The sequence below is a fragment of the Lissotriton helveticus genome, chromosome 1_1 (assembly GCF_964261635.1).
Source record: "Lissotriton helveticus chromosome 1_1, aLisHel1.1, whole genome shotgun sequence".
NCBI lineage: Eukaryota > Metazoa > Chordata > Amphibia > Caudata > Salamandridae > Lissotriton > Lissotriton helveticus.
This window is the reverse complement of record NC_136057.1, coordinates 1711814618-1711829169: the sequence shown is the minus strand read 5'-3', so window position 1 is coordinate 1711829169 and position 14552 is coordinate 1711814618. Positions and strand designations below refer to the sequence as shown.

At 46.7% G+C, this 14552-nt stretch overlaps 1 protein-coding gene across 11 annotated transcripts in view; it reads right to left on the bottom strand.

The window, feature by feature from the left end:
* The window catches only part of BAZ2A (bromodomain adjacent to zinc finger domain 2A), a 1342005-nt gene that overhangs the window by 940188 nt on the left and 387265 nt on the right, over positions 1-14552 (bottom strand). For all 11 annotated transcript variants that reach the window (XM_078689111.1, XM_078689116.1, XM_078689113.1 and 8 more), the window contains one exon: positions 12496-12706. In XM_078689111.1, coding sequence (XP_078545237.1) covers positions 12496-12706 — 211 coding nt within the window. The remainder of the gene's footprint in view (positions 1-12495; positions 12707-14552) is intronic.

The following is a 14552-nucleotide window of genomic DNA, read 5'->3' as shown; positions in this document are numbered from 1 at the left end:
CAGTCAAGGCGCGCTCACGAGGTCTAATCTCCAGCAGAAGAAATTCGTAACAGTCTGCTGTCCACATTCCCCTTCATTCCCCAGAAAGCGGCAACATAAGTTGTCTCCCTAGACAGCAAAAGCTTCGCTTTTGCTTTCGTCTAGGCGAGACCTAAAAAGGGACATGGGAGATTATTTTCCTTGCTAGCATTACGACCAAGGTCACCCTTGCAGAAAAGAGGGATACAACATGCGAGCTCTTTTTTCCGAATGGGACAGAGAGCCTGTTTCAAGATTGGAGAGATGGTCGGGCATGATGTGGAAGAGGTGAACGATGCAGTCGAGATAGCCTGCTACTCAGGACTGCAGTTATCATTAGTACAGTAGATGTAGTTGCATTGGGGTCTAGAGGTGTGAGGGGCTCACAAACAAACCAAATTCCAGGGAGCAGTATTTTTGTGACAATACAGATTAATGTTTGATGCATTTGCTGTTTTATAAGTCTCATATTTAGTGTGGTTTATGAACAATAGAAAAAGTACTCCTGATTTCATCTCATAAGCCCTGCCTCCCGCACCCAGCCATGTCCGTCCTGCTCTCCCAATCCTTGACAAAGTTTTGGAGAGGGGCCAGACCTCAAAACAATTTGCTATGGGGGGCTAAGAGCAAAAAAGCTTTGAAGACCTCTGCCCTAGTATATGGTACTAAAGTTTTTGTATTATTATTTATTTTGTTACTTTTATATAGGGTAACTTGACCCAAGGGCATCAGAGCCTTTCACAGAGTTACCAGTATATACTTAAGATACATTTGGAGTAAATTCAGATACATAGTGATAGAAAGAGATGAGGTATACAAGGTATGAATTTCAAGATATGAAATTTTTCTTTTTCTGAATCGGAAGTGAAAGCGAACGCTTTCCCTGCCGCTTGTTTTATGTGTAACTTACATTAACTGTGGGGGCGGGGCGAGGTGTTTAGCTTCTGAAATGTGTAATCTGTGTTTTCTTTTGAAATGTGTCTACGTTTTGAAAGGGTGAGAGGTTACTTGAATAAAGCTGATTTTTTTTGATGATGATGGATTCCTTTGGTGGGGTGGGGGTGCGGTGCACAGCGCTCCCACCACGGATGTCTTCAGTCAGTGCTGGTAACAGGAAAATGTATGCAGCTCCTGTTTCACGCCCACGGCCGAGTCTGCCTCCTTGTGCACATGCTGGGGTGGGGGCAGGGGATACCTACAGCAGACTCTTCCCCACACTTGACGTGTTGTCACTTGACAGGAGCCCACGTGTCGTGAGCACCCATCTGCATTTTTCATAGTACAGTTTTCCTGCAGTGACTCCGTGTCGTCCCTCTGTCCTGACTTAACTTTCACAAGCTTGTGTGATCCGCTACTTCAGACCCACTGTTTCACCAGAGGCTGCGGTGGAGTTTTCAGGGTGGGGTTGCAGAAATCAATACGGTCTCTGCTAAAGCGAAGTGAGGGGTCTCAGAACTATCAATGGCACTAATACTACAAATCCCAGAATGCATCAGGATAACTAAAAGCCCAGTAATAGAACAACATATTTACCTCGGCATTTAACTGGTTTCTCAACTAGATGTAATTTGTTGCCCCCCTCACCTATAGGCTTTGGTGTCGCAGTGTCCCCATCTTAAAAGACAAACAAGAAACAAATGATTTCTTGTTAGGTTGAACCTGAAATGATGCCCTCAGGTGAATGGGTTAGGTTGTACTTCTGTGGAATTACGCTGGGGTATCTTGAAGGTACAGTAGCTGGAGGTTTGGTTGAACTGTTGTAGTATGGCACAGAATAGTGACAGGGTTAATTTTAGCTGGTGCTGTTTCTTATATCTTCTTTGGTGTGGCACAACACAGCAGCATCTTGGATTATAGCTCGAACGGTTGGATTGGTTTAGCTATTGGCAGGGCCACTGGAATGATGCGATTGTGCGGCTGCTGCAATTTTTGCATAATTATAGATCCGCCGCATTTGCCACGCAATCAATCCATCATATTCAGTTTTTATCAAAAAAAATGTTTCTAGCTGAAACGGGTCAAAGGTTACTAAAAATGCAATGATACGCGTTGCTGCGCAGTGGAAGGCCCTTTGCAAAGCTGGACTGGTCACCTTAGTGTTGCTTATTTCTATATGTGGGTGATAAACTGTTACTAATGAGGTGCAAGCAATGCCCGTACAGTGGTACCCAGTTTAAAAATTATAAAATAATGAAGTAACACTTTTACGAAATATGGCGCATTATGCCTCATAATTTGCCTTTTCTTGCCACATATTTTACTCAACTCTACTGCACAATTTGGCCCTCTCTTGCCGCATAATTCCAGTGGCCCTGGCTATTGATTTAGTTGCATTACTCTAGTGTGGAACAGCACAGCAGCGACTTGGATTGCTGGTCCTGTGGGTGGCGTGGCCGAAGCCCTGTGGCATTAAATAGCGCAGCTGCATCTTGAGCGTTAAGTGTATTGATGGATTATTTGCATTATTCTGGTGTCAAACAGCACAGCAGCGCCTTCGATCCAGGCCCTCCGCGGCCTTTGCCTGAATAGCGACACTCACCAGGTCTCCAGTGTGGATGAGATGACCCGCTTGAAGGTACGTATTTAACATCATTATAGCGCCCCCCCCCCCCGGGCAAGGCAGAGCACAGGGCCCTGCCTACACAACCACTCACAGGAATAACAAGGATTTGCAATGCAGTAGGTCTCGCATTGTTAAACTTTGAGCTATTGGTGTTGCATTTTTTAGCAATGCCAATAACTCAAACTTTAATAATGCGAGCCTTATTGCATTGCAAATGCTTTCTCTTCTTAGGTTACGGGAATCTGCCTTCTTGCTACAGGGCTGCCCCCTAAATACTGTATTTAGGGGCGTTTTAGGGGTCTCCGGGTCAGTGGCCAATGGGCCACTGACCTTAGGGTGACTACACCCTTGGTGTGCTCACCACACATGGGAGAGCGGGCACTGAAGAGTGGGCTTCACCTCCCCTCGCCCACCTGAGGGGTGGGGTTGGCAGAGGTGGGCACACCTTCTGGGTTGGCTAATTTTTCCTGCCTGTTTTCCTGCCGAAAAGAAGGGGAGACCGCTCTTGATAGCAGGAGAGGCTGGGGGTCGCATTACAAAGGCTGCAAAGCCTTTGAAGCTCCCCCGCCACATGGCTCTTCCTGGCCAGGGGGAGGTGTGAACACCTCCACCCAGGAAAAGCTTTGTTTCTGGGCACGAGGAGCGAATGCTCCCACCTCAGGGGTCCAGAAACAGGTCTCGTGGTGGCAGGCAGTGAATACCAGTCAAGGAACCCACTAGAGGCTGGTCGTTTATCAGTGGGCATCTCTAAGATGTCCTCCGAGTGCATTTTTCATTAAATACCACACTGGCATCAGTGTGGGTTTAATGGGCTGAGAAGTTTGATACCAAACTTCTCAGTTTTCAGTGTAGCCATTATGGTGCTGTGGAGGTCATAATGACAACCTCCCAGCACCATATACTCTTAATGGCAGCACTGCACTAACAAAGACTAAGAATGGACTTCGACACTGTAGGGGTACAGGGCTCATGCACCTGTACCCTCACCACTGGTATAGTGCACCCAGCTAGAGGGGTGGCTGATCTATGACAGGGCAGTGGGTTGTAGGCAAGGCACTCTTCCCTTTGTTCTGGACCAAAACACCCAGCCTGCAAAGGCAATGCTTGAGTGTAAAGTTACAGGGCCTCTAAGGGTGGCACAATAAGTGCTGGAGCCCTTAGGGGCCTTACCAGGGGGGTTACTGCAACAGAAACCCCCAGATTCTCACACAAACCCCTCCGAGCCCAAAGGTCAGGAGACTCAGCCAAACCTAGAAGTCTTTATAGTCTTTCAGGCGAGGAAGTGAGTTGAAAGTTGCAGGGCGTACTCTACCTTACATCCTCCTGTCCAGGTCAGTTCCTTTGGAGAGTTGGCCTACCTCAACAGTTTCAGGACCTAAATCCCAATGCTCCTTTCCTAGCTCTTTAGTGTATTTACCCCATATTTTAGTTTGGGTTCAGAGGTGTCCACCTCTGCAAATTCTAGCTGAGCTAGGGCAAAACCTAGCTTACCCACAGCTTGAGTAATCCCACCATGACCAATAGGGTCAGGGGGCCCAACTTGCTATTTGGCAGGGGCTAGGTCACTATGCCAAGGACAGTGCTGCCATGAAGGCTAACACCCAGCAGAGGCTAGTGACAGCTGTCAGTGCCCTGAACCACACCTTTAGCTCCACACTGGTAAGTGAATGGGCTAACTTACAGGCTTCTTAGGGTTCTGGTGGCCTGTCTGCTGTTTTAGGGTGGGGGGCCATTACACTTGGTAATGAACACCCCTCTTCCACCCTCTGTTCTGTCAGCTGAGGAGCCACCAACTCAAGCTGGACAGTTTTCTGACAAGTCAGGTCTTTTTTGTTCTCTAGGGAGGACTTTACCAATGCCCATTTTGGAATTCTCCCTTACTGGGAAAGAATCTCCCTGGCCCACTGGAACTGTGGCTAACAGTTGGCCACCTTTCCTACACGGTTTCTTCTTTTTCTTTTGGGGCTTATCTGCACTAACTGCAGGTTCAGCCACCCCACCCCCAAGGTCTCTTGGATAAGGTCTGGCACTGGACCAGTATCTCTCTTTGGCTCTGGCTCTCCTCTGGGTGGCCACTCCCAAGGAGACAGTCAAGGGGGAGGTCTTTACGGACTACCACCTTTCTCCAACTAAGGGACCCAGCTATGTCTAGGTGCTCTACAGCCACAGGCCTAACAATGACATCCCCTGGGACAGTCCTTACTCTTTTTGTTTCCCCTGGGACATACTGGTTTGAAAGTACCAACCTGACATGCACCACAGTGTGACTGGCACAGGTATCTCTCAGGGCAGTGGCTGGGATTCCATTCACCAGTAGGTGGTGGAAGAGTCTACTCCCCTCTGGAATTTCCAATTCACCTTTTGGGTCCATTTTCCAGTTGAAGGCTAGGAGGACTTCCTCATCCGAGGAACCATCCTCCAAAGCTACACTGGCAATCCCTGGAGCTACACTAGGGGCTTTGTTTTTGGGACAGATAGGGTCCTTGGTGTGGTGTCCTGCAATTTGACAGTTGTAACACCATACCTTGTTGAGATCCCAATTCTTACCTTGGTACCCAGTTTTAGTTTGTGAGGTGTCTTTGCGCCCACCCTCCTGGACAGCTTTTTGGAGGGCTACCTGGGACTCCTTACTTTTATCTTTAAGAGGTTCACAGTCTTTCCTCTGGGGAGGTTTTGTAACCCCTTTCTTTTGGTCAACCCCAGTGGACCCTTGTCTTGACCCAATGGTCCGCCTTCTTTCTCAATTCTTGGGGAGAAATTGGACCTAGGTCTGCCAGATACTCATGCAACTTTTCATCAATGCATATGTATAATATGTTTTCTTTCATAAACAAACTATAAAGCCCATCATAATCTTGCACTTTACTTCCAGTCAACCAGGCACCTAGTGTTTTAACTGAGTAGTCAACAAAGTCAATCCAGGATTGGTTTTGGGTTTTGTGAGCCCCCTGAATCTAATTCAGTATCCCTCAGTTGTGAGTTCAAATCCCTCAATCGGAGTTCTCTTCATGAGGTCATAAGACCCAGCATCTGCCCCACTAAGGGTCAGCAGTCTGTCTCTGCACTTACCAGAGTAAAGTTCCCAAAGGAGTGCCCCCCAGTGAGTTTTATTCACCCTTCTGGCTTGACAAACCCTCTCAAAGCCTGTGAACCACTTGGTGAAATCATCACCCTCCTCAAATCTAGGGACAATCCCTTTGGGGATTTTGGGATCATATGATCCTTATTTTTCTATATTTTTAAAAATTGCTGCCACCATTGATGGGTCATAGGCCCATCTCTGTTCTTCGTTTTTCTAGATCGAGGAATCTGGTCTCTAGGTCTAATCTTTTGGTCAACCTACCTAGCAGGATGTCCTCCTCATTGAGGCTGTCCTCAATGTCCTCAGTAGCATCTGATCCACCTGTGGGGCTTCTAGGTGCTAAGAGGTTTACTCTTGGATTCAGGGACACGTGGGCCCTTTTCTCCCTATGAGGTGGGGAGGGGTTGGTCTACCACCTCATCCCCTCCATTTTCTTTCTCATCTGATTGGTCTTCACCATTTTCAGATGGGCAGTCCTTAGCATACCCAGCCACCAGCTCCTGGAGCTTTTGTTTGGTGGGATGGGACCCCATGGTTATGTTTTTAATTTTATATAGGGATCTTACCGCCCTGAAAGACAAGTGAAGGAAAGGGGTTAGGTCAAGCTCCTCAACCTGGTCCTCTATGGCATTGTGATTATTTTCACTAACAGATGGGTTATTGTTAAGAGACATAGTTAAAAAAAGTTCTAACCCCACTAATACCTAGCTAAAGTGAATTTTTATTTTCTAAAATTCTAAAGGGACTTAACCAAGGCCCTAACAAGACTTTTAGTAACTCTGCAAAAAATGGAACTTTGAAAAAAATCTGAATTCTAAAGACAATTTAAGAGTTCTGTCGTGTGATCAGGTGGTAACCAAGTTAGTCCAACAAATGCAAAGTTGTATATCTCACCGCTGATTCACCAATGTAGGAAGCTGGCTCTGTATATACTATAACAAAATGAGGTGTAGTGTGCACAGAGTCTAGTGGAACCCCAACGGTGTGTAGAGGTAGAAGCAGATAGCACCTTACTCTCTATTTGTGGTTATGTGGGCTAGCAGTATGGATTTATCAGAGGGTAGCGTTAAGCATTGGTTGTACACACTCAATCAGCAAATGATGTCCCACACTCAAAGACTGAACTTGGACCTATTTTGTTGGTATAAAAATATTATTACGTTATTTATTTTCTAGAACCAAGCCTGGCACAGGTAAGTGAAATAAATGCTTTGCAATATAATATACAGTGTTTACAAGTGAATGCAAGTTCAAATGCAGTTGTCTGAAATACAGGTAGGTTAAGGTATTGTAATTACTGTACAGATTACTTTTTAAGATGACTTTTTCTACCCAGTGTGATATGTCTAGATATCACACTGGGACATTTCCTAGAGAAAAGGTAAGTAAAATCAGTTTTGCACAATTATTTTTCAGGTTTCCATACAAATCAACTCCACACTTTTTTCAGAGAAAAACAGTCATTAGGTACCTATGGAGAGAAATTAAGTTAAAGGTTACAAGGTAAGTAATCGGTCTTTAGGTTTGAGCATCTGGGGTTAGAACAAGGGTTCCCAAAGGGTCAGGGATGCACTCTTGCTACACCCTCAGTGGCACTAGGGCGACAGGGTGCAAAGTGCTCAGGCCCAATGTTACCCAATGGGGATAGGGGGTCTCTGGTTGGTGGCTGCTTATGGGCAGGCCACTGGGTTGTGGGAGCAAAGCTCCTGGTGTTAGGCTCAGGGCAAAGGGGGATCCAGTTTAGCAGACAAAGTGCACCCGCACCGGTGCAGAGGCAGCTGGGTGCAGGGTGCTGTTTTGGAGTCGGGTGCCCTGTTTTCAATGGGGATTTTTGGTTTTGGTTTACAGCTGCAGGCTCGGTCCAGGAAGACTTCCGGGAGGAACCACAGCTGGGCAGGTAAGTTGGAGGGCTTGGGGACATAGGTGCACCTCGTGTTCTCTTCTCCAGGGCGCAGGGCGGCTGGATGCAGGGGTGTCTTTCGAGGTCGGATTTCACCTTACTGGGCCACTCTCGGTTGGGGGGTGTGGGATCTCCGTACAGAGGCTGCAGGCGACGTCGGTGAGTCCTGGAGGGGTCAACCCAAGGTGGACTCTGGAGGACCTCGCTGGGACCGGTGGGTCACTCTACCTCGGGCCGTAGGCGACAGATGCAGTGGTGGTTCCAGGCGTCAGGTTTCTTTGTCCTCAGCAGGCTCAGAAAATTGGGAGTTTTCTTTTGAACAGAGCTGCTGTTCACAGGCGATCAGGTCTTCGTTGAAGGCAGTCAGTCCTCCCTGGGTTCTGGAGGTCGCTGGCTGCAGGGCAAGGCAACTTTTGGCGCAGGATCTCTGGAAACTGCAGACGGGCCGGTAGGGCTGGGGCCAAGTCAGTTGTTCTCTGCAGTCTCCTCTGCTAGGCATCTTCTTTCGTCCTTTTTCTTCTTAGTTTGCGGGAATCTGCCTTCTTGGTACAGGGCTGCCCCCTAAATACTGTGCTTATGGGGCATTTTAGGAGTCTCCGGGGCAGTAGCCAATGGGCAACTGACCTTAAGGTGACTACACCCTTGGTGTGCTCACCACACGTGGGGGAGTGAGCACAATCCCTAAACCTGATTGGGGAGTGCCTGCCATCTGCGAGATGGTGGGCACTGACTGAAGAGTGGGCTTCACCTCACCTCCCCCACCTGAGGGGTGGGGTTGGCAGAGGTGGGCACACATTCTGAGCTGGCTAATTTTTCTGGCCTGTCTTCCTGCTGAAAAAGAAGGGGATACAGGGAGGGGGCCTGCTCCTCATAGCAGGAGAAGCTGGGGGTTGCATTAGAAAGGCTTCTCAGTTTTCAGTCTAGCCATTATGGTGCTGAGGTCGCAATGACAACATCCCAGCACCATATACTCTTAATGGCAGCACTGCATTCACAATGTCTAAGAATGAACTTAGACACTGTAGGGGGTACAAGGCTGATACACTTGTACCCTCACCACTGGTATAGTGCACACAGCTAGAGGGGCGGCTGATCTATGCCAGGGCAGTGGGGTGTAGGCATGGCACAAAGGGATGTGTGCCATGTCGACTCTTCTCTTTGTTCAGCACCAAAACATGCAGCCTGCAAAGGCAGTGTTTGAGTGTAAAGGTACAGGGGCCCGAAGGGTGGCACAATAAGTGCTGCAGCCCTTAGAGGCCATCCCTGGTCACAGTGCTCTAGGCACTTGGTGTACCATTTACCAGGGGCGACCTATGGCCAGGGTGCCAATTGGGTTTGGTACAGTTTTGGGGAAGAACACATGCCCTGGGTACCAGATTGGCAGGGACCCAGGGCACATCAAGTCAAAGTGCATCAGTAGTTCTGGCAAGGTGCATCCAAATATACGATACAAGTCACATCATAGGTACAAGTCAGGACTATTGGCTTTGTCAGTGTGCCGCTCAATGGTTTTAACTTTTTTTTGTACGTTTATGGGAGAATTTTGCATTCCAATAAAGATTTATTGAATTGAACAGCATGGAGCTGTGTAAGGCCGGTCCCTAATATTTGTGTATCAAACACTCGAGTCTGATGTACGTAAAGACAATCCCTGGCATTTGCATAATAGCCTTTTTACTCGGTAATTGAACTATGACTGATATATCTAGCGAATGTCTCCACTGGAGGACCAGAGGAGCCCCATGACAATGTGATGAGCTGGCAGGATCTCTCGTGTAATGTTAGAGGGGCGGCTCATAAAGCTGTGTGGCCGCACATTAAAAGGCAAAAAGTATCATGAATAACACGGGCATTAAGCTGGGTCACAAAGGGGATTCAAGATAAGTTTTTGTACAACACCGATGGCAATGCGGTAACGCTAGAACATGGGGAGGGGGAATCACAGAAAACGAGGCTCATTATTGATCAATAAAGTAACATATTTTCACCTATCACCCACTTAACCTACCAAACTGAATTAAATCATGGGAGCACGAGGAGCAGCCATGCTGCTGCCACTGCACCGTGTCCCACAGGAACCTAGGCTGGGCCACTGTCCCACAAGAAGCAGGGACAGATTCAGACATAAGATCCTGACTTTCACCCTCAGCCTCTGTAACCCCAGGATAAAAGATGGGAAAAAATAATGGAAAGTAAAAATACACAGGAATGTCCAAAAGAATGAACAAAAGTGGATTTAGCCACTAGGGACATTGGCAGAATTAAGAGACGAGGCCACTTACATCCCCCCCCACCCGACCATCATAATCATGGACCAATTTTAGAAACAGATTCAGCGTCAATTAAAATTAACAGGGCAGTTTGGGAATTTAAATAGAAGTAACATGTTTGTCTACTTAGCTGCAAACATTAGCGTTATTGGTCTTGTTTATTTACAGAAACTTTCATTTAATGATTTCAAACCTCGATTGTGGGTTGTGCTGTGACAGCACAGCAATGCTCTGTGCAGGCTGCAGGAGGACACATCCTCTTCACTAATTATCAGCAAGCCACAACCTTGTGTGGGAGGGAAGGTGAGTAGGGTAATTACCACGGTATAACCTTGTAAACCCCGGCCTGTCTGGCGAGTGGTCATGTGAGGAGCGCACTGATGACAGTTGTGGTTCTATTAAGTCACATCATAGGTACAAGTCAGGACTATTGGCATTGTCAGTGTGCCGCCCGACTTGTATTTTGCCGTTTCCGTCATTGCATCCAAATATATGATACAAGTCACATCATAGGTACACGTCCGGATTATTGGCTTTGTCAGTGTGCCGCCCGACTTGTATCAGTGCAACTGTCCATTAATTTGCATAGCGAATGGGGTCTAATACACCAAGTGCCGTAAATAAAACATATAAGGCTAAGCGTGCATTCAAGGGACTATGCGGCAGTGAGGTAAAAAAAAATGTTTTTAATGCTGATGTTGCAGGTTCCCCACAGCACACCAGCATTTTCTGTATGTGTTTCAGTCATTGCATCCAAATATATGATACAAGTGTTATAATTAAACCCCATGTTACCCGACATCACGTTTGGCGGAGTTATTAGACTCTGGCAAACAAAAATGGGAGGCGATATCATCTACTGCGTCTTAATGCCACTAACCATCTGGGACACAGCAATAGCGTGGTAACGGCATGCGATGTAAATGCGTGCTATGTAATTGTTTTTGCGATGTTAAAACTACGTTGTTACGGTTTGCGATGTACCGTCACACATCCAGAGCGAAGTCCAGAGTGCCTAGACTGTCAAAGACAAAGTGGTGTCTTGAAATGAATTTTGTCCCACGATGAATATAGGGACCCACCCTCAGGTAAGCCCTTAAGTACCCTAACAAAAGGGTTCCCTCCAAGGGGAGGGGTCGGACAGTGAGGATGATACTCCCAAGTCCTTTGTCCAGTTCCACACCAGTGCAGGAGCCAACGGCTCCCTGAGCTGGTTTGAATTGGACTACGCAAGGAGGATAACAAATGTACTCTTCAAGCAGACTGAGTGGCACTGGCAAGTGCTCCCACCCGGCCCCAATGCACTAAACTCTGTCTGGGAGGTGGTCACACCTCCCTGTCACAGCATACCAATCTGGTCTCTTGTCGGCAGCAGCCATGTTGTGCTGAGCGGGTCTAGAAGACTGGTACCGTGAGACCTCGGGGCCTCCCGTAGGAGCTTTATAGAACCTCCCACACGGTTTAAGGTGCGGATGTATGATTCCATCATGTTTGATACCAAACATGACCGTGTTCCCAAACGCCAGTTTAGAGATTGTCAACGCGTACTGACGCATGGCCACTCTATCTATCGTAATGGCTGATGCACTTACACCCTAGGAGAATGGACTCCGAAGGTTGTAGGGGTATCCTGTTCATGCAGGGGCACCCACACACTTAGAACCGAGCACCCTGCCTTCAAGATTGAAAGTCTTGCTTTAGAGGCGACATATAGGTTTTAAGTGCAGTGACCTTTAGATATAAGGAAACATATTTTATAAGTGGAGCTAGCATTAGCTTACACAGGCTGCAATGGCAGGCCTGTAGTTACAGTTTGAATGGTCCCCCCTGGGGGGCATAATGAGTGCTTCTGCCGCTGGGGGACCCCTGGTGTACCTACGCCCTGGGTACCTCAGTACAATATACTAGGGACTGATAAGGGTACATCGGTGTCCAATCTGGGATGTACCCAAGTACTTACCATACCAATTTAGGCAAGAAAGCAGAGAGACTGGGGTCCTGGTTAGGAGGATCCCAGTCAGACTAGTCGGAAACAGCCTAGCACCAGGCAAAAAGTGGGGGTAGATATAAAAGCAGATCCTACTTTCCCACAAAGAGGAATTGAAAGTAGCATGCCCACTAGCTGTTTGTTCAGAAAAAATGTAGTTAAAGTTGGCATGACACAGAGTTATAGAGATGTAACCAGACTTTTCAACATTGAGGTGGCTACCTCCAATGTCACAAAATATGTTTAAAGAATTGTTCCGGGGTCCTCACAATCAGGTAAGACTACTCTATGTTCAGGACTAGTAGTAAGAATCCTACAATGCAGAACCCGTGTATTAACCACAAAACAGCACAATGTACCCAGAGTTCAGACCAGGAATGGATCCGCGGCCTGGCACAGTGATTCAGTGAAATTTTTGAGATCACACAGTGTGTTGAGGATTTTCTGACTAGTAATGAAATGAAATGAATTTTTACTTGTAAAGCGCACTTATACCCCAACCGGGTTTCCTGGCGCTGTATGCATACCGCTGTGGAACCCTTCCTGGCTTTTCCATGTGAAATGACCACTCCTGGGCACCCCCAAGGTGAAGCCAGGTATCCCAGCGCTGTTGGGGCCGTACAGAGAATCTTTTGCAATATGGGGTAACGCAGAGGATTTGAGTAAAAGATATACCTTGGGCTTCGAGCTTCATCTTCATCTTTGAGTCAGCCTTGTTCAGCAAGTCTACTGCCTTCACCTTGGGAGGACGCCCTCTGCCACGTTTCAGCCGGGGAGCATCCTTCGCCCTCAGCTTCTCAGTGTTACGTGGGCGTCCTCTCTTACCCGTGATGGCCAAGATGCAGGATGGGATCTCTTCGGAGAGTAATTTCACCCACTGAGGGCCCTGCAAATGAAAAAAAACACCACAGGTCACAATGAAGATCAATAAAACACCATGAAACTTTAAAGGACTATTTAATGACTAGGTTTTTATCCTTCTCTTTAACCTTGGAATGTTGTATATATCTTCTGTTTCCAAATTTGACATCATGTTTTTGAATTTTTAAGCATTTTTTAATTGGGCACTCCCTTCTTTTTTAAATTGTATTTCTATGCCGTTTGGTGTCTTTAGGATCCCCTCGTTTGTTTTTGTACTTTTGTGGTTTTTGAAACAAACCGAATAAAGTATTTCTTGACTTGACTAGGTCAACAATATGTACAACACACACTGCACTCTGCAACAGAGTTCATAAGCACAGATGTCTTGGTGACGTAGAAGATTAGAAGGTTCACAAGCTAAGTGCCGGCTTGCTAAAAATACTTATTTTGTTAGGGAATGTTTGGGCCATTACTGCTTTGGTAAATAAGAATTAATTAGGGTCTGCACAGCCACAAAAGGCTGCAAAATAAAACATGCAACACCATGAAGCTAAACATCAAAGGAACAGGTTAAGCCCTACATTTTCAAGAATACTCATCTATTCTTACTGCTCTTCTCCAAAACATTTGTTACAAAAAGGTGTTTTAAAAATATATATTAGTATACACTGCATGTCTTATATTCAAGTGTAATGTGCTTGAACACACTCTCTCAAGAGAATAAGCGCCCAGAAAAAAAAATTCTCTTATTGTAGCCAGAGCCCATAAACTTACTGTGCCTCGCAAAATACTTGTAGTGCATCTCACTTCTTGCCAAGACATGTCAAAGACTTTCTCTGAGGATTTGCTTAAAATGGAGTCAAAACGTAACCGCTAACAGCCTACTGTTGTGGCCTAAAAAACTAACCACAGCATGAATCCTCTTATTGTGTCAGTGCGTAGTCACAAATTAGACCAGTAAGACCACAGGAGGCAGAAAGAAAGGAAGGCAAAGAATGAATATGCTACTTACCAGTATGCATCTGTTCTTGGCATGTAGGGCTGCTAACATTCATATCTTAGCATTAGATCGCCGCCTAGTGTTGGGTCCGGATGATCGCACATTGTTGTCCTGGAAGAGTCTTCGAAGTATCCTGAGATAGGTGGCTCCTCCCCTGGACTACAGTGCGCATGGGCATCGGCTCCATCCCCAGATTGTTTTTCGCCATTGTGGCAGAAGATGGAGTGAAAAGTGTAAAGGATGTCCATGCTAATGATTGAATACAATAGTATATCTGCAGCTGCGACAGGCACCGGGGAGGAGGGTGGGCGATATGAATGTTAGCAGCCCTACATGCCAAGAACAGATGCATACTGGTAAGTAGCATATTCAGTTCGAGGCATGTGGGCTGCTAAATTCATATCTTAGCATAGAATACATAGCAGTCCCTCCATCAGCGGCGGTTGCCTGTGCCAGCTGCAGAAACCTGAAAAAGTGTTTTGAGAACAGCCTGTCCTACAGCAGCTTGCTGCTTGGAATGCACATCAACACAGTAGTGTTTAGTAAAGGTATGTGGTGTAACCCACGTGGCTGCTCTGCAAATGTCCTCTAAAGGAATGTTCCCCAGGAAAGCCATGGATGCCCCCAATTTGCGCGTGGAGTGCGCCCTTGGGGGTATTGTTAAAGTGCGCTTGGCCTTTTGATAACAGATTTGGATACACTTAACAATCCACCTGGCTATTCCTGCCTTGGAAATAGGGTTGCCTTTGTGTTGTGGTGCGAAGGCAACAAAAAGTTGTTTTGTCTTTCTAAAGGGTTGTGTCCTGTCTATGTAGTACATCAGCGCCCTCCGTACATCTAAGGTATGGAGCATTCTTTCCGCCACCGTTTG